This window comes from Phascolarctos cinereus, unplaced genomic scaffold, assembly GCF_003287225.1.
Source record: "Phascolarctos cinereus isolate Bilbo 61053 unplaced genomic scaffold, phaCin_HiC Scaffold_3;HRSCAF=262, whole genome shotgun sequence".
NCBI classification, from domain to species: domain Eukaryota; kingdom Metazoa; phylum Chordata; class Mammalia; order Diprotodontia; family Phascolarctidae; genus Phascolarctos; species Phascolarctos cinereus.
Genome location: NW_027555736.1, coordinates 41,179,089 through 41,203,908, shown reverse-complemented (window position 1 = coordinate 41,203,908; position 24,820 = coordinate 41,179,089). Strand labels below are relative to the sequence as shown.

The window sequence follows — 24,820 nt, the reverse complement described above, 5'->3', positions numbered from 1 at the left end:
ACAGTTTTTTCTCCATGTAGGTAGAAAAGGTGTTTTCACTGGTGCCTCAGGCCTACAGATTGCATACCTCAGTGGGACAGAGTCATTGGCTGAGCCTGCTCCACCTTACAGCTTTACCTCCAAGGATGTAAGCTCGTTGAAGGCAGCTTTGCAGTCCGCATCGCAGTTTAAAGGTGTTGATGTCTTGCTGACATCCCCATGGCCCAGGGGTGTGGGGAACTTCGGGAATGCTTCTGTGAGTAGTAATTCTTTTCCATTTGGGATTTTTTAACAACTTCCTTATTATGATGATGTGTCATATTGATAAACATCAACAAATGTAAATATTTCCCCTCTACAAAGAAGAACGGAAAAAAGACTGAATATGAAACTTTGACCCTCCCAACGTACAGCTTTTTTTTGTCTAATTGAGATTTCTGGAAGCAAATTGTCCTGCAATTGGTTTTGTGTGATCTGTGTTGCATGTTCCAGGTTTTAACATATTTTAGTTAACTCAGACCCTCCCTGGACTTTTTCAGGAACCACAAGGAATGTCACTCTCTTATTTGTGGAGTTCCTAGAGGTCTCTAGTTGGACAATTCTCATTTAATATTATCATAAATGATCTCTAAGAGGGCATACAAATGAAATCCCCAGTGTGCCAATGGCAGACCTTACAAGGAATGGGATGCCAAATCAACAGGAAAGAATTTGACTCTGTTTGGTCAGAAAGCTGTCCAATGAGCTTCAGTATGAGGAAGTGTAAGGTGCGTCAGCAACTCAAGGATCTGTAATTTTTTCAATATGGGCGCTCCTTCCACTGATACAAATTGCAGCCCCTCTGTATACTCTAGATGACAGTCTTGATGAACTTCTGAGGCTGAAAAATTCTTCTCCTTTCAGCCAGCCATCTGATGATGCATCGCTGATCTTAGGTAGCCTGAACTTTGGGTGATAGACAAGAATGCCTGAACCTGTATTTGAAACCTTTTTACCCTGAGCTTCTGCTTGGATGACAGAGTCATTAAGAGCCCAGCTCTGTACCACAGTGAGGCATCAGGAAACCTTGAGTAGTGGGCATGGGAGTACCTTCAGGGGATTCAGGGCTATCAGTGATAGCCTTATACAATTTCTGTAGACTGGGCCCTGAATATATCAGCAGTAGGCTGCGATGAGCCTGACTTCCTCACCATCATAAACTGTAAACAAGCCAATGCTTTCTCTCCCCCTTGTACAAACCCATGGTATCACCAAACCTGAAAGCCTTTCTACATTGAAACTGGTCTCTGCACATCCTGGGGAATGACTTGAAGCTGGTGAAGAGCCAGTGAAGGTATCAAAAATGATCAGAGGGGAAGAGAGGGTACTCATATATAAGAACAAATGCCAAAAGTGAGATTTCTTCAGCCTGCAAAGGGGAAGACAGGAAATATTAAGAAGGTGGATAAAATCATGCAGCGTGGTCATGAACATAAAATGGATTTGTTCACAAAATCTTGGAATATTAAAACTAAGAGCCTCACCCTTAATGCTTGAAAAAGGCATGTTTTAGGAAAGACTTTATGTAGAATGGCACAGACTTCTGTGTGCTAACAAGTGGAATAAACTGCAATCACATAGGTTCAATAAGGATTATTGAAAGCGTGTAGATAATTGTTCCCAGAAAAGGTTATTTAAGGGACATTCTGACCTTTGAGGTCCACTCGTACTACCGTGTTCAATTTTTGTAGCACTGAATTAATTTTAAAGCATTTCCACATTATATCACTTGATCATTACAAGTATTTACCCATATCTTATAAAGAGAAGAAAACTGACACAAAGGGGTTAAATGCTTTGTCCAGACCACCAAGTGGCACATTATAGACTTGGACTCGGGTCTTTAGACCTCTCCAACCCTCTCTCACCCCCAAACCTCCCCACTTGCCATCACACCCACCAATTCAGTGCTATCTTTTTTTTCTCCCCTCCTTCCCAGTCTTATGAATGCTTCTGTGAGTATTTCATACAAACTATTCCAAAAACATCTGGCACCTGAGGATTTGACTTGATTTTGTGTTGACCAAATCATCTCCTAATGTCACCCTTGTAAGGAGGTCTGTGCTTGGCCTTCTACAAAGAAAATTACAATAGCATGCCACATTAATTAGCAAGAGCTAATTTACTTTCCAGCTTTGTTTTTAATGATTTATTTTGTGTGCAAAGGTTGAGAGGGGGCCACCTCCAACTCCTCATTTGTGATCCACATATGACCTAGTTCTCTTTTTGTTATTCAAACTTGTATGATTACTGCAAGTATGGACACTTAACACAATATGCTTATATTGTGCCTGCCTGCATGATCATTAAGATCAGTCACAGAGGACACTATTTTTCTTTTACAGGGAGATGTGGATACCAAGAAAAAGGGTTCCTCTTTGATCTCCCATCTTGCCATGGACTTGAAGCCCAGGTATCACTTTGCTGCCTTGGAAAAGACTTATTATGAGAGGCTTCCTTATCGGTAGGTATCATTTTTCTTTTTAAAAAATTAGTATGTTTTGTTTTTACATCACCTTCATTTCTGAATATATCTTACCCTCTTCCGCTGCCCAGTGAACCATCCCTTGTAACAAAGAATTTTTTTAAAGGTGGGAAGGGAGAAAGTAGTTCAACCATAAAATTAAACAGCACATCAACTGAGTCTAACAATATATGCAGTGTTCCACTAGGGGTATATAATTTCATAGTTTCTGCCTAAGGAATTAAGCTTCTACAACAGAGATTTCTGATTTTTTTGCATGTCGTAGGCCCATTTGGCAGTTAGGTAAAGCCTGTAGACCCATCTTAGGATAATGTTACCTCCTTAATTGAAGGAAAAGCTAAATTTCGTTTAGAGCTGAGTGAAAATAGAGATGTAATTTGTTTCCTGTCCACATTCATGGACCACCACCACCCCACCCCACCCCCAGAATTTATCCCAAGAGCTCTTGGTGATTTGTGAGCTCCAGTTAAGAACCCCTGCTCTAGAGTTTGGAGCAAAGCCATACACAGTTACAGCTTTTATAACTTTTATAACATTTATAACTACATTTACTTACTCTTAAGACAAAGTTTTCCAAAAATTTCCTGGGAATTCAGGCTGTGGCCCTTTTGTATAGACTTGGAAACTCCCATCATTAGTAGTTGCTTCAGAAGCATATCTGAGGATTTCGGTATGGAAGACAGCCAGGGAAGGACAGTACCAATACCTTCTATGTGAAATATTCATGTGTAACTAATGAAGAAGCTGGTTTGGATAATCTGCATTTTACTTGGCTTTGAATTTTGTTCAATATACATGTATTTTCACTTCAGATAATAAAGCTACATGGTGAAAACTTGTTTTAGGATCACTAGGAGACTGCCTGGTTAGATAATCTGTTCCCTGCTTTCCCTCTTCCATGTCCAATGGATATGAATCTTTTAGCTCAATGTAAGATTTGCTCTAGGTTGGAATTGCTTCCCCCTCCCAGAACATCAGAGCTATGGTCCATTAGCAGAGAAGTAAGAATTGGCTGTATTATTTCCAACTTTCCATTGTCCCACGCTAAAATTGCCTTTTTTCAGATGCTTCCTCCTTCAAGAAAGTTGCTTTTCAGTCTTTATCCAAGCATAGGCATTATCTGTGGGAAGGAAAAAGTTATGCTAGAAAGTAAGATCAGAAACAGGCAGTGAATTGAAATGAGAGGAGTTAGTTCTGCTGACAGTTGAGCCTCCTGACTAACCGCTGCGCAGGGAAGAGCCCAGGTTTGGTTCAAAGTGCCTTTGGGTGTCCTGACTTCCCTAGAAATAGGGAAGAACAGGGATCAGCAAACTACTCTGCCTGTTTTTGTAAAGCCCAGGAGCTAAGAATGATTTTTACATTTTAAAATAAGGTTTTATTGTGTTTTAAAGTGTGAAAATCATTCTTCTTAGCTCTCTGTTGTACAAAAACAGGTGAGGGGCCAGAATCAGCCAACTCCTGGTTTGGAAAGAGACCTTAGAGAAGGTCTGAAACCCAGAGAAGATTTTAGGGAAGGATTTGAAAAAGAGGGCTTTCTGGGGGAATGGCAGTTATTCCAAACTAATCTTATATATCAGCTCACAGCCAGAGCATGGTCAGATCATGTAGAACACACTGGGGGTATTGGGAGGAAAGATAGCATGTAGAGTTGGGCTGGATAGCAGCAGGGGCTGCTTCCTTCTTGTCTTGGGGCACATTGGAAGTAATAAAGGATTTCATGTCATGTCTTTAGAAGGAGGTCCTGCTTTCATGTCCTGTGGACGATGCAATTTTAATAGCAAGCATAATGATAGTAGCAGCTAGGTACCATAGTGAAGAGAGTCCTGAACTTGTAGTCAGTATATCCTAGTTTTAAATCCTGCTTCAACACGTACTAGCCTGTGCAGATCACTTAATCTTATATGTAAAATGGGGATAATAAGAGCACCTTGCAGGTGAACCTGTGCTAAGAACTTTGCAAACCTTGAAAGCATTATATAAATATTAGCTCTTATTATTCCTATACCTTTAAAGAAGTCAGATCTGAGGCCGCTATGCCATAAGAGGAAAAGAGAACTCTCACTGATAGAAACCATTTACAGAATACTGGTAAGTGGAATATAAAAGTTGTTTGTATCTTTTTTTCTTTCAAATCTGTTATAGAAACCACACAGTCCTCCAGGAAACTGCTCAGCATGTTACCCGATTCATAGCTCTGGCAAATGTTGGAAACACAGAGAAGAGGAAGGTAAATATGGAATCACTGGTATTGTGCCCAGTAGATTATCCTCCAGACAGACGCCCACGTGCAGGACAGCAGCATCCAGATGCTGTCCTTTGAGAAGTGCTACAAGTCGATCGTCTGTTCTCACCAGTAGCATTGTCTTGGTCAGCAAGGTTCCCAGAAGCCTCAGAGAGTCCTGACTAAGTGCCTGGAGTGAAAAATAAGAATGTAAAAGCCAGAAGGACTCTGCCCTTCAGAGGGCCCAGCTTTGCTTCCCAAATTCATTTGTTAGACTGTCATTACTACTGCTGTTGTCCTGTGCTCGTGCCATCTTTTATATGCATTAGACATAGCGTCTCTGGTTTGAGATTCTGCGTCTAATGCATACACATATAAAGAAAAAGATAGTAGGGAAGGATTTGGGGAAAAGTGGCCAAATGAAGCAAAGGCACCCATTTTATAAATCTTTCCGAGAAGACTGGCTTCTTGTCCTAGAACTGTTCTTTGGTGTCTTTAATTATTTCACTGATACTCTTTTTGTTATTGTTTTTTTATTTTTATTTTTTTCCACCTAATAGTATTTTATTTTTTCCAATTACATGTAAAGATGGTTTTCACCATTCACTTTTATAAGATTTTGAGTTCCAAATTTTTTTCTCCCTCCCTCTCCCCTCCCCAAGACAGCGTGCAATCTGATACATGTACAGTCATTTAAAACATATTCACACATTAGTCATGTTGTGAAAGAAGAATCAGAACAAAAGGGAAAAAACACAAGAAAGAAAAAAAAGAGAGAAAATAGTATGCTTCGATCTGCATTCAGACGCCATAGTACTTTCTCAGGATGTGGATGGCATTTTCCATTTTGGAATTGTCTTGCATCATGGTATTGCTGAGAAGAGCTAAGTCTATCATGAGTTGATTATGACACAGTGTTGCTGTTTCTGTGTACAGTGTTCTCCTGTGTGGCCAACTTTTCATACTCGTATGTTTTTCCATTGTTCTTTGGATCATCCATGACTTTGATTCTTCTGAAAAGATGATATTGCATGATTTGCAGTCTTGCAGACTGGAAAAATGTTGGTATTAAAAAGATGGGCTTTTTAGATTTAGTTCTTCTCAGCAATACAATGATCTAAGACAATTTCAAAAGACACATGATGGAAAATGCCATTCACATCCAGAAAAAGAACCGTGGAGTCTGAATACAGATCGAAGCGTACCATTTTCTCTCTTTTTTCTTTCTTGTGGTTTTCCCCCTTTGTTCTGATTCTTCTTTCATAACATGACTAATGTGTAAATATGTTTAATATGATCATATATGTATAGCCTATATCAGATTACTTGCCGTCTTGGGGAGGGAGGAGAAGAGGAAGACAGGGAGAAAAAAATTTGGATCTCAAAATCTTATAAAAGTGAATGTTGAAAACTGTCTTTACGTGTAATTGGAAAAAATAAAATACTGTTAAGGTTGGGGGTGGGGAATAATTCTAATACTGTATAAACTATTTCTTTAAAAAGGAATAGTTTTTTTAAAAAAGATGGGCTTTTGTAGCCATTTGGAATCATTTTGGGAGCCATTTAGGATCATTCTCAAGTGTGGTCTGACCCAGTCTCTCCTCTTCAGTTCTGGGCCCAGTTCATTGTTCTTCTGCAGTGCCTTTCCAAGATATGTGTAGGGGCCAACTAACACCAACCACATGTCTTCATCTGAGCAGTGTGGGTTCTTCATTTCGTTTTTCCAGTGTCAGTCAGTGGCTGCTTTTTACACTGGGAAAGTCAATCAATTGACAAATGTTTATTAAGCACCTATTAGGTGCCAGATGCTGAGGATGTAGAAACAAAAATGAAACAGCTCCTGCCCCTGGGGAACTTTCTCCTGTTCTCCTGGGCAAAACAGAGTGTGCACAGGTAAGTCAATATAGGACATAGCAAGGAAGTGGCTTCAAGGGTCGGGGGGATCCAGAAGATCCTCAAGGAGGAGGTGGTGCTGGAGCTGAGCCCTTGAGGAATGTAGAGAGCCTGCCTCCAAGGCAGGTTTGAGGAGGAAGTGCGTTCCAGGCCAAGGAATGGCCTGCTCTTATGTTATTAGTAATAATAGGTTACCCACTGAAGATTGACCACCAGATGTTGAATTTTTAACCACAGCATCTAAGGGGTGAAGAGGTTGTAATGTATATTCTTGGAAGGGGTGAATGACAGATCTCTTGAAGTAGTAATACCATGCTTTAGAATGTAATCTTCTAAAAATCATGGACTTAAGGGTAAATTGATTTTCTACTAAAATTAATGTTAAAAAAGTCCTATTTCAGGGGCAGCTAGGTGGCGCAGTGGATAGAGCACCGGCCCTGAAGTCAGGAGGACCTGAGTTCAAATCTAGCCTCAGACCAAACACTTGACACTTACTAGCTGTGTGACCCTGGGCAAGTCACTTAACCCCAATTGCCTAAAAGCAAAAAAAAAGTCATATTTAATGCCTGTAGACTATGTGCAGGGTTTTATTTTTTTTTTATATTTGGAACTGAGACTGAAAGTTCTGTAGGAAAATTAGTAGAAACAATCTCACTTTGCTGAAATGTCACTTAGCTTCCATCCAGCCCCCTCCACATGATCAGCCAAGATAATCTATGTGAAGCACCTTGCAAATTCTGAAGGACAGCTGTGTTTCCTCATACTTTGGTGAAGTTTTGCAGAGTTAATGACAGGCAGGTTAGTCAGCACTCTGGGGGAAAAAAGAAGAAACAAAAACTGGCGAAAAGTGTAACAACCAGAGTTGACATTCTGAGTAGAGTGCTTTCCACCTTTCTTCTTTCCCTTCTTTTTTTCTCCTTCCACAAATAACATGTTTGCAGTGTTTAGCTTTGATGATTTGTTGTCCTTGCTGTTTTCATTTTAAAAATTAATACTACGCTTTCTCATGACAGTCTTCATAAAGAAATTACAGTGTGTTAGATTAGGATAAATATTAAGTTCTTTGAAGCTGTTTTGTTATTGTTTTTTTCCAAAGTACCTCTATGCATTCAGTATCCTCCCACTTAATCTGATGAATGTGGCAGAGCTTGTGAAGCAGCCGCCAGATGTCACTGAAAACCCATACAGAAAATCTGGGAAGGAAGCATTGTCAGGCAAACAGGGCCTGGCTCCACAGGTATTCTCCTTTGGGTAACATGCTCAGGAGGGGAGAACTGTCTCCCATGGGTACTTGCTTTCTAGGAGAGACTTTGGGCTGAGAGGTCAGGGCAAGGCCAGATGCAGACAAAATCTATGTAATCCAGATCTCACTTTCTAGGAACGTTTTTGATCATCAGTCAGTCCCAATAGTTTGGGCAATTCAAATTAAGTTCATATTCAGCTTAATTGTGATTTGGTGCTGAGATGTGTGGAATTATCCAGCCCAATACTGAGTCCATCTCTGGCTTTCCCTGAGCCAGACCCTGTTATTTATGTTCATGGAGACATTCAACTCTTTGGTTGTGAAAGAAATAGAAACATGAATAAGATGTGTCCTTGCCTTTAGGGAACTTAGACTGTAACAGCTCTCTAGAGATGTTTCAACACTTGATAGATTTCATGGGAGAGATGGTACTTTCAGGTTTGGGACTAGAGAGGAGGATCAGGGAATGTTTCATGTCATCTGAGTGAGGCTGTGGAGGGTGAATAGTCAAGAAACATCTATTAAAGCACCTACTCTGTGTAGACACTGTGCTTAGTACCAGACAGAAGACAGGGCCTGCTTGCAGGGAACTCATAGTCTGATAGGAGAGACGACGTGCAAACAAGATATAGACAAGACAGATTGGAGATACTTTTGGGGAGGAAGACACTAACATTATAGGGAATTGGGAAAGCCTTTTTGTAGAAGTGGGTATTTTAGCTGGGGCTTGAAAGAAGAAATGAGAAGGAAGAGCACTCCAAGCATGGGGGAATGAATGGAAATGCACAGTCAGGAAATGGGGTGTCTTGTACAAGGAAAACCCAGGATCACTGGATCTGGAAGGTTGTGGTAGAATAGTGTCATGGAGGCTGGGGAAAGTAAGTTGTAAGAAGACTAGAAAGGGAGGAGAGAACCAGATTTTGAAGCACTTTGGGTGCCAAATGGAAGTTATTTGGTCTTAGAGGTGATGGTGAGCCACAGGAGAGTGATTAGGTTGCAGAGAAGTCTAGAAAAATGAGGATTGAAAAAAGGCCATTAGATTTGGCAATTAAGAGATTATTAATAACTTTGGAGATAGCTCTTTTAGTTGAATTATGAGGTCAGAAGCCAGGCTGCAGAGAATTAAAGAGAGGGAGAGGATTATAGATAGTCTTCCCAAGGAACCACCAAAGGAAGGAGAGATAATGGGACAAAAGCTAGTGGGGATCAAGTGAAGGATTTTTTGAGGATGGGGGAGAAATGGAAATGTTTGTAGGCAATAAGAAAACAGCCAGACAGGGAGTGATTGAAGAGACGTGATAGAATGGGATGATAGAGTAGGTAATCTTCTGGAGAAGAGGGGGTAGAACAGGATCACCTGTGCATATATAGACAGGCTTGGCTTAGCAAGAAGATGGACCACCTCACTATTTGAGACAGGGCTGAAGGAAGAGAGAATGGCAGATTTCAGGTAGGGTTTCAGTAGGTAGAGATTTAGGGAGTGGAGTGATAAAGGGAGATTTCACGCATATGGAAGCATGTGACAAAGGCACCAAAGTGGGATAGAGGAGTCGAACTGGTAGCTGTTTGTGGCCAGAGGATTGAGGTTGCAGGAATCTGGAAAGGTGTGAATAGAAGGAGCATGGAAAGGCAAACAACTGTTGTCGCTAGAATAAGCAGAGAGGGCAGGAGAAAAGAGAAGGAAGGCAGCAATATCTTTACAAATGTCAGAGCCAACTTTAGTTCTAGCGCTCTGCTGAGTAAATGTCTGTTTGCATGTTTTTTGGACTTCACAGGAAGAACCAGCTTGTCAGTTTTTCTTTGATTTAAGCAAAAAGCAGGGAAAGAAACGTCAGTCCACTGGGGGAGACAGCAAGGGTGTTTCCCCCAAGCAACCTCGGAAACCATGTAAGTATCATACAACTGGGTAATAAGACAGTAGCTTATATCTGTGATACATAAGGGAATCAGTGTTATACAACAGTTATATGAAGATGGAAAAGGAAAGTCATTACCAAAGGTGGAAGGGATCTTCCAGTTCTTCTGGTCCAGCCCCTTTGTTTTACATTTAGATATAAGGAAACTGAGGCAGGCAGTGACAGTGTTGCCTTCTCTTTGAATAGCAGCCTACTCTGGCAACAAAGCCTTTGGAAAATGAAGGCCTGGGCTTCATGCTTCATGCAGGCCACAGTGGGGTAACCTGAGATCAGACTGGACTGCCCTCTACAGGATAATGAGTTACTCTAGTGTTTGGGCCATCATAACACTTATTTGTGTTTCAGTTTGTTGTTTGTTTGTTTGTTTTTTTCCCCAACATGAAGCTCAGCCCCTGGGTCCCTGCTGGTTCTGTCTTGCCAGTCCTGAAGTGGAAAAGCATTTGGTGGTCAGCATTGGCACACATGTGAGTCCCTTCTCCCTTCAGCCTTTTATAGACGCTGTAGAGTTTTGTGAAGTTATATTTCACAATGTTCTTTTCTGTTTTACATGGTCAGATTTGTCTGTCTTTTACGACCTTCTTTGTTTCTGTTATTTCTATCCCATCATAGATAGTCTTTTCTAATCATTTTATGAGATGACCCTGTATAGTCATTTTGACCAAATAATAGAACGTATGCAAGCACTTGGCAAATCTTAAAACATATAAATGCTCACTATTTCCATTATATTCATAGCCCACATCTATTTTGAGTTCGTTAGGGTATATTGTGCAAGGTCTTAATCTAACCCTAATTTCTGCCAAACTCCTCTTCAGTTTTTTTAGCACTTCGAGGAGTGGCTATGGTTTATGATCCAGAACAGATGCCCACAGTCAGAATTCTAAATTCTTGTGAGCTCTTACTGAGGAGTCTCTGAGAGATGGCTGGCCTGCTTATTTCCTTGGTGATAGTCCTTCCAACTAGTCTCTTCAATGGCTTCTGTAGAAGAACAAGGATTCCTAACTCTTCTGCTTTTGCCCTTCCTTTCCAGTGCTACCTTGCCCTGGCCAAAGGTGGATTATGTGATGATCATGTTCTGATCTTGCCCATCGGCCACTACCAGTCAGTGGTAGATCTTTCAAGAGAGGTGGTGGAAGAAGTGGAAAAGTACAAGTGTGCAGTGCGACAGCTCTTTAAGAGCAAAGGGAAGCGATGTGTTCTGTTTGAGAGGAATTATAAGAGTCATCACCTCCAGCTACAGGTGGGGAAGTATGGTCCAACACTGAAAGGGAACCCCAGATATCCCTGGAGGGACCCAGATTCATACGTGCGTTCATTTAGCCCTGGGGTGGCCGCTCTGTAAGACGTAGTCCGTGCTTTCTGGGCTTCTGCTCTGTTGGCAGCATTTTGTTGGGTCTGTGATAGTTCCAGAGAAACCCCCGGAGCATTAGTGGAGAAAGAAAAGAGACGGTCTGCCCTCTTGACTGACACTCTTTTGGGGGACACAAGGATCACATGAATTAAAAAGTCAGTAGTCATGAAGTAACAGTAGGAGAAATGTCATAAAAGGGTGTGTGTTAAATGCTAAATACAGACTAATACAGCCAATAAAAGTATTATGGGAAGACTTCAGAAAAAGATGGTATCAGTGTGGACTGGAGTAGTCAGAGAGACTTTGAAAAGGAAGTAGGGCGTGAGCTGAGCATGGAGAAGACTTGTTACGATGGGGCTAGGAGAGGGCAGGAATTTATGTGGGGACCAGTGTAAGCCAAGTAGGAAGGCGAGAAGCCATCCAGCAGGAGCTCAGAGCGTGGGTAACTAAGCCAGCTCAGCTTGTTGACGGGCTGTGGACCTAACCAAGGTAATGCTGAACAGCTGTTACTGAGTAAGGCAAGGCGTTGAGGGGGATACAGGCTAAAGGCATGGACTCTGCCCTTGTCACAGTCTGCTCAGGGAAATAAGGTGCTTGTAGCAGTGTGGTAGTTTTCTTTCTGGCCAGTTTGTTAAGTGTCAAATAGGCCTGACTCTGCCACATAGATAACACAGGAGCGAGCAGTCTTGGGCATGGGCAGGCCATGTCTGAGCCTCTCCCCACTTCAGAGATTACTGTAGCTCCCACATGCAGTGCTTCAGCTCATGAGTTTAAGTCTTAACAGAGAGTCCACGGAGTGTGCACTCTCTGGGATGAGGAGAAGCTGTACTGAGGGGTGTTTCTTCACCCCTGTGATGTGTTTGTTGCTGGCCTCCTTTCTGGGGCCAAAGCCGGTGGCATCTGCTCTCCCCCCCAGCTTGTTCCTGTGCCCTCAGCTGCTGCACCACTGATGACATCAAGGAGGCCTTCGTCGTCCAGGCCCAGGAGCAGCAGATCGAGCTGCTGGAAATCCCAGAACACTCAGATATCCAACAGGTGAGGCCCTAGGCCCCTCTCCCTTTATGTGGCCGGGGGCTACCCTGTGCACGGGCACCCTTTTGCTCTGAATATACTTTGAGAAGCAGGAAGAGCACACAAGCAGGTCTGATAGTGCTCTAAGAAGTGGTCTTAATACGGTGAAGAGGGGACACTGATTGTGCCAGGCTCAGGGTGTGGCTGCAACCTGGATGTGCTTAGATGGGGCAGCAACACAGTGTCTCCCAGCTGGGTCTCTGGTGATTGTTGATTTACTTTTGTCATTGTCTCAACTTTGCCTTGGAGTGGTAGTGTGGGATAGATAGGGAAGACAGCAGAGAAGCCAGTAGTCAAAAAAAATATGTCAAGGCCCGCTACGTGCAGGGTAATGTCCTAGGCACTCTGGGGACATAAAGAACATAGTTCACAATACTGGACCATATAGGATAAGAGCCAAAGGAGAAGAGTGCGCTGGAGTCGGAGGAGGCTTCCTAGAGGTGCAATGTGATGCACTTCCTAGAAAAGGGCCTTGATAGATGAGTAGAGTTCAGATGAAGGAGTGGAAAGGACCTCCAGGCAGGGCAGGGTAGAAGCAGAGTTGTGGAAGTTTAGATATTCATGGTGTTATTTGTTGGATACTTTAGAAGACGAGTTTCATAAGGCGTGTTTGTGGGATGGTTAGGAATCTCGCTGTAGCTGAGGATAACAGATAGGGTTCAAAAGACAGGAGACAGCTTGTGTAGAGTTTGGATTTTATCCTGTATGTACTAGGGACTCACTGAAAGCTCCTGAGCAGGGGAATAACATGAGGAAAACAAACAGTCTGCCCTCTTGGGAGACATGATCACATGTATAAAAGTGAACAGTTGTGAAGTAACTAGTCATAAAATGATATGTGCTGACTGCTAAATATAGAATAATATAGCCGATAAAAGTATTGTGGGAAGTCTTCAGAAAAGTTGAGCTCCGTATGAACTGGAATGGTCAGAGAGACTCTGAGGAGGCGGAGCTTGAGCTGAGTGTGGAGAAGAACAGCTAAGATTGTGTCAGGGGAGAGCAGTCATTTATGTGGGGACCGGTGTGAGCCAAGTAGGAAGGCGACAAGTCATCCGACGGCAGCTCACAACTTGGGTGACTGAGCCCGCTTAGCTTGTTAATGAGCCGTGATGTGAGGAAGGTCGGTCAGGTGGCAGGGGGTAGGAGAGACGGCTGTCTGGGAGACCAGGTAGAGGACGCAACACCAGTCCAGGCGGGGCCTGACCAGATGCAGCATCCGTGGGAATGGAGAGGAAGGTCTGTGGGTGAGAAAGCTTGTAAGCCACATTCCCTTCATATTCACAAACTCTTACTGCTTTTGAGCGAGCCACTGAGTCAGGGAATACGAAAATCAGTCCCAGTTCCTTCCCTCAAGGACGTTTCTATCTAATAAGAAGCATAGGATTATAAATTTAAAACTGGAAGGGATCTCAGCAGTCATGTGGTGCAACCCTCTTTTTGCAGAGGAAGAAGCGGAGGCCCAGAGAGACTCAGTGACTTGCCCAAAGTCATGCAGATAGCAAGAAGCAAACCAAGAGCTCAGAGTCCAAATCCAGCAACACCTCCTTAGAGATGGCATATACACAGATAGCTCTGATACAAAGGAGCTGGAGGTGTGTGAGAAGTACAGCGTGCAGAAGAAGGAGGGGCCGCTTCTGTTTTGGGGGAGCCGAGAAGGTCTTCGTGGAGGCTGGCTTTGATCTGGCTTTGAAGGGTGGCCAGGAGTGTTAGTGACAGAGATAGCAAAGAGGGCATGCCCGGCATAGGAGACAGAAAAACTTACAGGATCTGTTCGGGGAGTGGTGGAAGCAGAATGTGTCACAGAATTTCAGAAGTTAGAAGGGACCACAGGGGCATCGAGGCCCACCCATGGCCCAAAGGAATCTTTATTAGAACATACCCAGCAAGTGATCTTACAGCCTCCGAGGAATGGAAGCTCACCTTTTCCCAAGACAACCCATCCCGCTTGTGAACAGCTCTCAGTGTTAGAAAGTGTTTTCTGTTGTCAAGCCTCAAGTTACTTCTGAGGACTTTCACCCATTGCTCCTGCTTCTGCCCTGTGGGACCAGACAGACCAAATATACTGCCTCTGCCACATGGCATGCCTTTAATTTTTTTTTTAACAACTCTCCCAGATGTCTTGTTCTAATCCCTCCCATGCCCCAAAATCTTTTCTTCTCCGAGCTAAGTAGCATCCTCTGGATGCTGTCCACTTTCCTTCTTAATCTGGTGCCCGGAACTGTCCACAGTAGTCCAGATTTGGCCTTATCGGGGCAGAATTTCAGCCTTTCTTAATGTATTCCACTAGAACCCCTAGTTTTTTTCAGATGGACTTCAGTCTAATTGTGACTGCTCCATCATGTACTTGTGAAATTAGTTTATTGAATCCACTGTCAGACTTTACACTTATCTTTCTCAGGTTCAGTTTAGTACTTGGCCTTTTAATACCTTTTTGTATCCTGATTGTGTCATCTAATATGTTAGCTGTACCTCCCCAGCTCTGTGTCATCCACAAACTTAATGAAAGTGCCATCTTAGCCTTTATCCAAGTAATCGATAGAAATGTGAAACCTCGTAGAGGAGCGCAGATTGATTCTGGGATGCTCTACTAGGCCCAGGTACTGAGTAGACATCCGAACCGTTAATAACTCTTTTCTGAATCTGGCAGTTCATCCAGTTCTAAATTCGTCTAATTGTCCTGTTGTCTAGTCCACATCTCTCCATCTTTTCCACAAGAATAGCATGAGATATTTTCTTAAATGTTTTGCTAAAATCTAGGAAAACTATATGCAGCATTCCCCTGATGGGCTAGTTTCATAACTGTCAGAAGGAAATGAAGTTTGTCTGGCATAATCTATCCTTTATAAAAGACATGCTGGCTCTTTATAATAGCATCTTTTTCAAGATGTTCATCAACCATCCTTTTAATGATCCATTCTAGAATTTTTCAAGGAATCAAAGTCATACTAATGTTAAATTTGCAGGCTTAGTTCTCTTTACTTTTTTGAAAATTGGGACCACATTATGCCCTTCTCCAGGTCTGTGGTTCCTCTTCCATCCATCATCATTCAAATATTGGTGATACCTCACCAGTCACATGTGCTCATTCATTTAATACCCAACGATATGGTTCGTCTGGGCTGGGTGACCTGAATTCATTAAGAGTATTTTCTCTTGGGGCAGCTAGGTGGCACAGTGGATAAAGGCTTGGAGTCAAAAGAACCTGAGTTCAAATGTGGCCTCAGACACATGTTACTCACTAGTCGTATGACCCTAGGCAAGTCACTTAACCCCATTGCCTCACAGTAAATAAATAAATGAATGAATGAATGAATGGAATATTTTCTCATACCTTATCTGTCAACTCCCTATTGGCCATTTTTGTCCTGCCATTTCTAATGCAAAGATCATTCTACGTGTAGAGAGAATGAAAACAAGAGGTTAGCTGCTCTGCCTTCTCTCTGTTGTCAGTTATTGTGTCCTGGTCACTGTAAGCAGTAATCCTGTGCCTGCCATGATCCTCTTCCTTTTTCTCAATGTGGCTTTAAAAAAAAAACTTTTGTTGTTCGTCATTTCCCTAGGCAGCCTCAGCTTTACCACTATTGACACTATATTTATAGGACTAGGTCATGGTTTTATATTCATCCTCTGTGGCTCACCCTTGTTTCCGTCTTCTGTCCCTTTCTTTTTAAAATATCACCACTCTTACTGCAGCCTTTGTATCGCCTTTGATCTGTTTCTCTTTCACAGCTCTGCATCCAGTTAGTTTCCAAGTCCTATCTGTTCCATTTCCAAGGTATCTGTTGTGCCCGTCCCTTCTGCATCCCCTAATCCAGGCCTTCCTCTCTCCTTTTGCCTGGACTATTGCAGTATATCCCTAACTAGCTGGTCTCCATCTCCATCCTCAGTCCACACCGATGTGTCCTTCACACAGGTGCCAGATCAGTATCACAGAAGGAGAGCTCTGCTGGTCAGCCATCCTGTGGTCCTGATGCTTAATCAAGTTGGAACCCAAGCTCAGCATTTAAGACTTACAGTCTGGTTCCACTTCACTGCCCCAGTCTTCTCTCACCAGATTCCTCTTACATGCCCAGAGTTCAGGCTACAAGCAAGAAGTGCTAGAGGTCCTAACACAAGAAGGAAATAGGAGAATTGTCTGAAGAGGCTGATATGCATAAACAGGGAACTGGCCAATTAATTTAGATTTTGAAGTGATATTCAGCTGTCAGATTGATCTTCCAAAAAAGCGTGTCTGACTATATCACCCACACACCCACCCCCATTCAGTAAACTCTAGTGGCTAAATGTCATTTCCGAGATCATATATGAAATGTTCTGTTTGACTCTTAAAGCCCTTTATCATCTGGCCCTACTTACCTTTGCAGTCCTCTTACTCTTTGCACCAGACCCTCCCACATATTCTGTCTAGTGACACTGGTAACAGCAGCTAGGGGGCGCCATAGTGCACAGAGCACCAGGCTGGAGTCAGGAAGACTCATCTTTCTGAGTTCACGTTGGCCTCAGGCACTTACTAGCTGTGTGACCCTGGACAAATCATTTCATCCTGTTTGCCTCAGTTTCCTCATCTATAAAACGAGCTGGAGGAGATGGCAAACCACTGCAGTGTCTCTGCCAAGAAAACCCCAAATGTGGTCCCGGGGAGTCAGACACAACTGCAACCAGCAGCAGCAGTGACGCTGGCCTCCTGACTGTGGCCTACACAAGAGGTCTCAGCTTAAGTCCTGCTTCCTGCAAGAAGCCTTTCCCAGGCCTCCTTGAACTCAGTGCCTTCCCTCTGAAGTTACCCAGACGGGGTCCTGTCTGTATCTTGTTCGGCTGTACCTGGTGGCTTGTCTTCTCCCTTACTAGACCACAAGCTCCCTGGGGGTGGGACTGTTTAGTCCCTTTTTTTTGTATCCCCGGTGCTTAGCACATAGTAGGTGCTTGATAAGTGCTTTTTGACTGTCTGACCAACTGACACTAGGACGTCTGTATAAATATGTTCAACGGGCAGATGGGTAGTGCAGGCCTGTGTTTCTGGAGGAAGATTGGGGCTGTTGCAAGAGATGAGTTCAGAGCAAAGGCCTGGTCCTCACGCTGGAACTGGACTCTCTGAGGGAGCATGTGAGAAGTGGGGACCCCAGCTCTGTCACCAGTCTTACAGTGTTGCTTTGCAATAACCAGGGGAATGATTGTCCTTGTTGAATAGCAGAATTCAGCTTCCAAGAGCTCTGGGCCGGTTTGTCTCTGCCGTTGTTGCACTTACTTCAAGAACTCTCTTTGTCATAGATTGCACAGCCTGGAGCACCATATTTTTACGTGGAGTTGGACACAGGAGAGAAACTTTTCCACAGAATTAAGAAGAGTTTTCCTTTACATTTTGGAAGGTTTGTCTTTTTTTCATTTATTTTCATTTTTCACCACCACTTCATTGGGCACATTTATGTGTTAAGCACTCACTTCAGGGATACAGAAATGAACAGGGCAGAATCCCTTTCTTCAGGTGGTTTCCATTTCAGTAGGAGAGACCATATGTAAGGCAGTAGCTGTAATCCACAGCAGAAGCGGATTGTGGTAAGATCATCAGAAATACCAGCCAGGCAGCCAAGTGGAGAATGGGTTCAGGTAGGGAGAGACTTATGGCAGGGGAGACCATTAGGAGGTTATTGCAGTAGTCCAGGTGAGAGAAAATGAGGGAACAAGGGTGACTGGAGGACAGGATCTGGAACTGAAAATGAAATACAACTGAATATTTATAAATGGTAATGAGGGCCTGATCTGAGGCTGTGGCCATAGGAGTGGAGAAAAGAAGACATACAGGAGAGATTTTTTGAAAGTAGAAATGACAAGATTTGGCAGTGGCTCAGGAGAGACGGAGGAGTTGAGGATGACATTGAAGTTGTAGGTCTTGATGTCAGAGTGGATGGGAGTGCCCTTGACCCCAGTAAGGAAGTCTGGAGGGAAAGAGAATGAATAACTTCAATTTGGGGCATGTAAATAACTTGTCCTCCTATCTAATATGCTAAATTGTGCAGTAGAGGCAGTGAGTATATAATAAGTGTTCAGAGAAAGAGAGACTGTAGGTTTGAAGATTTGAAGATTTCTGCTAGAAGACGGGCAGCATGGGCTAGTGCATGGAGAACAGGACCAGGAGTCAGATGTCTTGTCCTCAGTTTACTCATCTGTAAAATGGAGGAAATGTGCATGGTGGTTGTGAGGGTCAAATGATATAGTCTACGAGCCACTTTGCAGAACCTTTAAAGCACCATATGTAAATGTTAGTGATGATGATGATGATACTGCTCTACAGACATCAAAGGAGAGTAATCATTAACTTCCATTCCTTAGCATTTATTAAGAGTAAGGCCCTGTGCTAAATAAGCCTCTGACATACAGAGGCAAGATGGACAATAGTCCCTTACATTTGGCTGGGGACATAGCACATAAACAGGTGAGTTAATGCGCAAGGAAAGAAAGAGCATGAACACCAAAGATGTGTTCTTATTAGAAAAGGGGAAAGAGAAAGGAATAAGTATTTATTATGTACCTGCTGCATGCCAGGGGGCTATGCTAAGATTATCTCATTGATCCTCACAACAATTTGGGACATAGGTGCTGTTATTGTCCCCATTTTACAGGTGAGGAAACTGAGACAGAGGTGAAGTTAACTTGCCTGGAGTCACACCGCTAGCAACTGTCTGAGGCTGGATTTGAACTCAGGTCTTCTTGATTTTAGGCTTGGAGTTCTCTCCTTGCTTTGGAGGAATTAGGGATCCCCAGAGGCAGAGATAAAGAGAGAGCATTTCAGGCATGAGAGACAGTTTGTGTCAGTGCCTGAAAGTCATAGTTGGACATCATGTACAAGGAACCACAACGTGGCCGCTGGAGCTGGAACATCAGATGCATAGGGGAAGGGGACATATGTGCTGGAGAGGTGGTCAGAGTCAGATTGTGAAGGACTTTGTTTAAAAGTCAGAGGAGATTGTATTTTCTCCTGTGAGGCAGGAGAGATCCTCGAGCAGGCAATGACATGCCTGGGTGTTAGGGTACCGAGGTGGGTTATCTCAGTAGGTCTGTGAAGGAGAGATTGACAGCTAGATACCAGTTGGGAGGCTGTTGGAGCGGAGCAGGTGAGAGGGGGTGCTGGAGAGCTAAGGTAGTGGCACTGGGATGACAGGGCGAGAGAAGTTACTGAGGTAGAATCAGCACAACTTGGCCCTGACTCAGATAAAGGGCAAAGGTGAAGAAGGAAGAAGTATAATCGTGGGAACTTGACGAAATGTCAGTTAGTAACCCCGCTCTCCTTGAGAAGGCCATCAGGCCCTGGATTTTTGCTGTGGCTCTTCAGTGAAAGCTGGTCTCTCCAGAAGGATCAGCCTAGCCACATGCAGTGGCACACACGAAGTGAATGAAGAGGAAACAGTGATCAGATTACAGTGGGCCCTCGGATCCTTAACTTGTTAAGTCCATTCGTTCATGCAGGGCATCAGACACCTAGGCTACCCGGGCTTAACCTCAGTATTTTTTCATTGCTCTCTGCTCCTGACAAGATGGATTATACCTTCCCTGGCTGTAGATGATGGTGCATCTTTAAGTGCTATCCAAACATCAGAGAATTGCCATTTCTAGCTAGAAGTTAGGGAATGTTTGATCAAGAAAGCATCAGCCCCCCTCCCCTCTACTAGTGCGTTTAGATTCTTTACCCTTCCATTTAATCCTCTGCAGATATCTTCCCCAGATAGCTCCACTGGCCTCAACTCGGGCCCTATTTTCCAGCTGGCTTCTTCACTTTTTTCAACTGGTTTTCTTGCCTTTACCTCACCATCACTATGGAAAACTGGATTCATTCTTTTTCCTCCCAAACCTGCTCTTTATTTGCCAGACCCTCCCAATGCCACCAACAAAGCCATAGAGTATTTGAGCTGCAAGGGACCCTAGAGGTAACCTAGTCCAGCCCCTGCATTGTACAGATAAATAAAAGTGAGGTGCAAAAAGGTCAAGCAGAGCCTGGACTGGAACATAGGTCTCTTGACTCTCAGTCCTGTGTTTTTCCTATCAGATCACATCCCACTCTCCTCATTCTTCTTATTCATTCAGCCTTATCATTTCTTCCACTTTCAGCCTAGCCCAAATGTTCCCCATGAAATCTATCCCCTCAGCAGGAGGTGACTTCTCCCTTCTGTGCATCCTCACAGGACCTTGTTTATACCTCTTGAACGCACTTATCACATTCTGTGTTCTGCTGTGGTCATTTTTATACATCTCTTATCTCCCGTAGCAGACCAGGAGCCCCTTTCAGGGCTAGGGAGCAGGTCTGATTTGTCTCTGCCCTCTCCTTGGAACCCAGCCCAGGGCCTTAGAAATAGTCCTTTGTGTTGATGAAATGGTTATTGTAGGCAAACATGAAGCCAGTGTGGGTGGAGGGAGAAAGTTTACATTGGTGAGTAATTGGAGTAATGGCCCCTGGGCCTCTCAGCTGAGGCTGCTCTGACATGCCTTGTTCTTTACAGGGAGGTTTTGGCAAGTGAGGCCATCCTCAACATTCCCGACAAGTCTGACTGGAGGCAGTGCCCTCGTAGCCGAGAAGAGGAAGAAGCTCTCGCTCGCTTGTTCCGAAAGCATTTCCAACCCTTTGACTTTGCCCAGGAGGACTGATCGATGAGGAGCCGTTTCCACAGTTCCAAGGTAGAACCAGTGGTGTGTCAGGCTCAGGTTTCCTGGTCCTTTGAAACATATTCTCTGTACCATAAGCCACATCTTTGGTGTTCCCGCCATTGAGAGTTGCCTTGTGAGCAGTGAGGGTTAGAGACATGAGGTTACCTCTGGCAGAGGAGTCAGGATTGCTGTTTGTAGGAATGAAGCAGTTTCCAGAACAAATATCCTTGTCTGCTAATAAACATCTCTTTTATACCTTTATTACAACTAGCTGTTATTAATATTTTGGTATTTTTTTAAAGTACCAAAATAAAATTTACTTTGCTGAAGGGGTACTCAGTGTAACATTTGACTCGTTGGCCAAGGTCATTCTTAATGGAGTATTGAGAAGGCTCTTACCACAAACTAATTGTAGCCCTAGGTTGAAGGAAAGCAAATTACCTCCCTATTTTCAGTGAAGTCCAGGGCAAGAGGAAGGGTGATGTTAGGGCATATCAGGCAGGGATGTTTGTGGTATAGAACTCTGGGAGCCATGGGGAGTTAACCGAGCTGGAAGGTTGGCTTAGAGTGCAAGGGTGTGAGGTCCAGTAACAAACCCAGTCACTTAAGGAAAGCTGTGAGGATTATGGTTCTATTCTGTGCCCAAACTTTTCATAGCAGGAAATGTGGCACCAGTATTCCAGGGACTCATTGCTGGTTATCTGGGCCTGGAGTGGGCTGGCCTGGAGGATGTAAGAGAAGCCAGTTTGGAAAAGGGTTAGCAAGAAGTAAAGTTACTGATGTGAGATAAAGAGGAATAAGCTTTAAAGAGAGAAGCAAAGATTGCAGAATATACTATGGTAGCCTTGAGGCTAAATGAGCCTTCCGTTGGAGAGGAGAGATTTATTATAAAGGGAGACCTTTGGGGAAAGGGCTGGATGGGATGACACGTGCATCCCAGGAAAGAAGGGGTGGCCTCTGGCTTCTGAGGCTGCCTCAGGTGCGTTGACCCCTGGCTTTGGTTCTGTTTGTGGCTGGTAAAACAGTCCATCTTTGCTTCAGGGATGTGGGGCTCTTGCAGTTTAGGAACTATACCATTCTGCTGCCTCATGCAGGCTTATGAGGGAGAACCCAGGTTTCATACCCCAAAAGGACTTTAGAAGTGACACATGGATAAAGTCATTCTGAACTTGGCAAAATGATGTCAGAGGGTACCTAGTGTGGCAGAGATAAGTCTTAGGAAATGAATCTCTTCATCACTAAGAAAAACCTCTCAGCTGTTTGAAGGCAGGGGCTATTTATCTGGTCTTTGGATTCCTGGTGCCTAGCCCAGTACACCGAGGCACGATGTGATTGTCAGGTGGAATCAGCAAGATCTAGACCTGGAGGAAGGCTGATCCTCTGCAGGTGCTTTAGAGAAGAGGCAGGGAAGAAATGCCGGATCCCAAAGGAGATTCTAAAGGAAAGAGGAGACGAGTCCTCCTGCAGGCTGGACCAACACAGCCTGGGGGAGGAAGAGTGTCCATGAGCCACAAAGGTGGGCTGGAGGGTGGTAGAAGGGGCTGTAAGTGCTTAACAAATGCTGCCTGACTAACTTACAGACTGTTCAAACGCAAAGGCATTGTAGAGATCATCTGGTCAGGCCGCATAATAAATACTAGAGTATTTATTTACCCAGTGCTGATCCACTAAAGGGTGTGAACTTTCCATGTTCAGGGCAGGAGGGGTAGGAGAGGGGACTGTGGAGGGAATAACTTGGACAAACTGACCGTTTTCTTTAGACGTTCCCTTTGTCCTTGGGTTCCTGTGCTCATTGAGTCCAAGCCCTGGTCGGAACACCTCCATTGTGTTTAGATAGAGCTTGTTCCAGCTCTATCTTGTTAAAATGCCCATGCCTTTCATTAGAAGTAATCAGCCCTTCCATGATGATGAGCACAATCTCTTCACACTTAGCAGGTGGCCCTCATGGCGTGATATGACCAAAATAAATAAATGTGTGTGGATATTGCAGCATTCAAAGAGGGTTGTAATGAACCTTTTCAAACTAGGCAGGTCCTCAGATAACAGGCACAGAGTCCATTTGCTGTGCCCATACAAGAAGGCTTTCTGTCTTGGTAACATGTGCCAGACTTTACACACGCACACAGCATCTTATATATTATATAAGTATGATATTGTGTGTATATGTAAATGAGGGTATTACATAAGTTTAATGTATGTGTATATTGTGTAACCTTTGAGGGTCACCCACCCACAAGAGAAAGCAAGAACCAAAAAATTGAAAAGGGGGTGTGTAGGAAAAATGCTAGGAAGGTAGAATTTGCAGGATTTGGCAGCTAATTAGATGGGAGGTGGGATGTGAGAGAGAGAGAGGGGAGTTGTGGTGGACACCTGATTTGGGAACCTGCATGACTGAAAGAATGGTGGCAGCCTCCAAAGTTAGGACAAGGGGAGGTTTGGAGGGGAAAGATACTGAGTTCTGTTTTGGACACATCAGGTTTCAGATGTCCAGTACAGCTGGGGATTCAAGACTGGGGTTAGGAGAGAGGTCAGAGCTAGAGAAATAGATCTGCAAGTCTTTATGGTTTAATGCTAGTCCGCCACTGCCCCACCAAAGGCAGAGAGATGGGTTCCAACTTCACTCATTGGGAAACAGTCTTGATTATTTCATTTGTTCTGGATTATTTTCGTGGTATCTTCTGCTAGATCGTTGCACTGGCTGTCTGTATTGTTCTTTCTGCTTTACTTCATCTGTTCATGCAGGTCTTCCCATGTTTCTCTGAATTCCTCATACTCATTTCTTCTGGTACAATAATACTGTTACATACACAAATCACAGTTTATTCAGCCATTCCTTGTTCAGTGGGTACTTATTTTGCATGCATGCATTATTTTGCTGCTACAAAAAGTTCTACTGTGAATGTTTTGCTATGTATAGAAATCTAGTGGAATTGCCACATAAAGGGGTATAATCAGTTTAGTAATTTTTTTTTCACATGGTTTCAGATTGATTGCTAGAATGGTTGGACCAATCCACAGCTCTGCCAGTAGTGAATTAGTGTGCCTATGTGATGACTTGGTTATTTCTCTCCCTGTGATGGTCATCCCCCAGCTTGCCAAATTTCCTCTTAAAATGTGCCCAGAAAAGAACACAACACTGCAAACGTGGTCTGATCAACACAAAATAGAAGTGAATATCATTGCTTTTCATCTGGGCCCTTTTAAAACTAACTCTTCTTTTTTTATTATGAATTTAGAAATCATTAACACAAGTGTGTCAGTATTCAAAATAGAAAAGAGGATTACATATGAATCAAAAAATTTATCTTGTGCAATTTTTAAAGTGTAGGTTGTTAAACAGGATTGTAATAAAATTGCTTTGTATCCCCTTCTGAATTTTTCTTGTTTTTAATGTTTAATGATGCTTTTTCCCCCTACTGTATCACTACCCACTACCTCATCCTTTCCTCTCCCACTTGACAAATTAGTTAAGCAAAATAAATCGACATATTGGTCGTTATCTAAGACCGTGTCTCCCAGTTCTTCACCTGCAGTTCATCGTCTCTCTCTGCCAAGACATAGGACATGTTTCATCATCAGTGTTCTAAAATCAAGTCATAGTCACTGAATTGACCAGAGCTCTTATGTCCTTAAAGTTGTTTTCCTCTGTATGGTTGTGGTCATTGTGTAAATGGTTCTGTTTCTTCTTATTTCACCATGGATCAGTTCCTGCATTCAGTGAATCTATCATGTTTGTCATTTCTTGTGTCATTATTACATTCCACTGTGTTTGCCTGTACACCGGTTTGTTTAGTCCATTTCAGAGGCAATAATCTTGTTTCCAACTCTTTGGCACAGCATAAAGTGCTGATATGTTTTTGTGTATAGGGATCCTCTCCTCTGTTTTTGAACTCTCTGGTGTGTACACCAAGTAGTGATATTGTTGAATTCAAAGAATACACACACTAGTGACTTTGGGGGCATAGTTCTCCATTTCTTTGCTGATTGT

General features: G+C 43.4%; 1 protein-coding gene and 1 non-coding gene across 2 annotated transcripts in view; both read left to right on the top strand.

Annotated features, from left to right (window-relative positions):
• CWF19L1 (CWF19 like cell cycle control factor 1) overlaps positions 1 to 24,207 on the top strand; it is a 34,836-nt gene extending 10,629 nt beyond the window's left edge. Inside the window, 11 exon segments of the mRNA XM_078150785.1 lie at positions 21 to 235; positions 2,364 to 2,482; positions 4,646 to 4,730; positions 7,714 to 7,854; positions 9,636 to 9,747; positions 10,161 to 10,240; positions 10,807 to 11,016; positions 12,044 to 12,056; positions 12,059 to 12,162; positions 17,467 to 17,564; positions 20,688 to 24,207. Of these exon segments, the coding sequence (XP_078006911.1) occupies positions 21 to 235; positions 2,364 to 2,482; positions 4,646 to 4,730; positions 7,714 to 7,854; positions 9,636 to 9,747; positions 10,161 to 10,240; positions 10,807 to 11,016; positions 12,044 to 12,056; positions 12,059 to 12,162; positions 17,467 to 17,564; positions 20,688 to 20,832 (1,322 nt within the window). The 3' untranslated portion in view covers positions 20,833 to 24,207.
• LOC144456434 (small nucleolar RNA SNORA12) lies at positions 11,728 to 11,878 on the top strand. The gene has a single exon (XR_013485527.1). It is a non-coding gene; the product is annotated as a small nucleolar RNA SNORA12 (small nucleolar RNA).
• Positions 24,208 to 24,820: the final 613 nt, after the last annotated feature.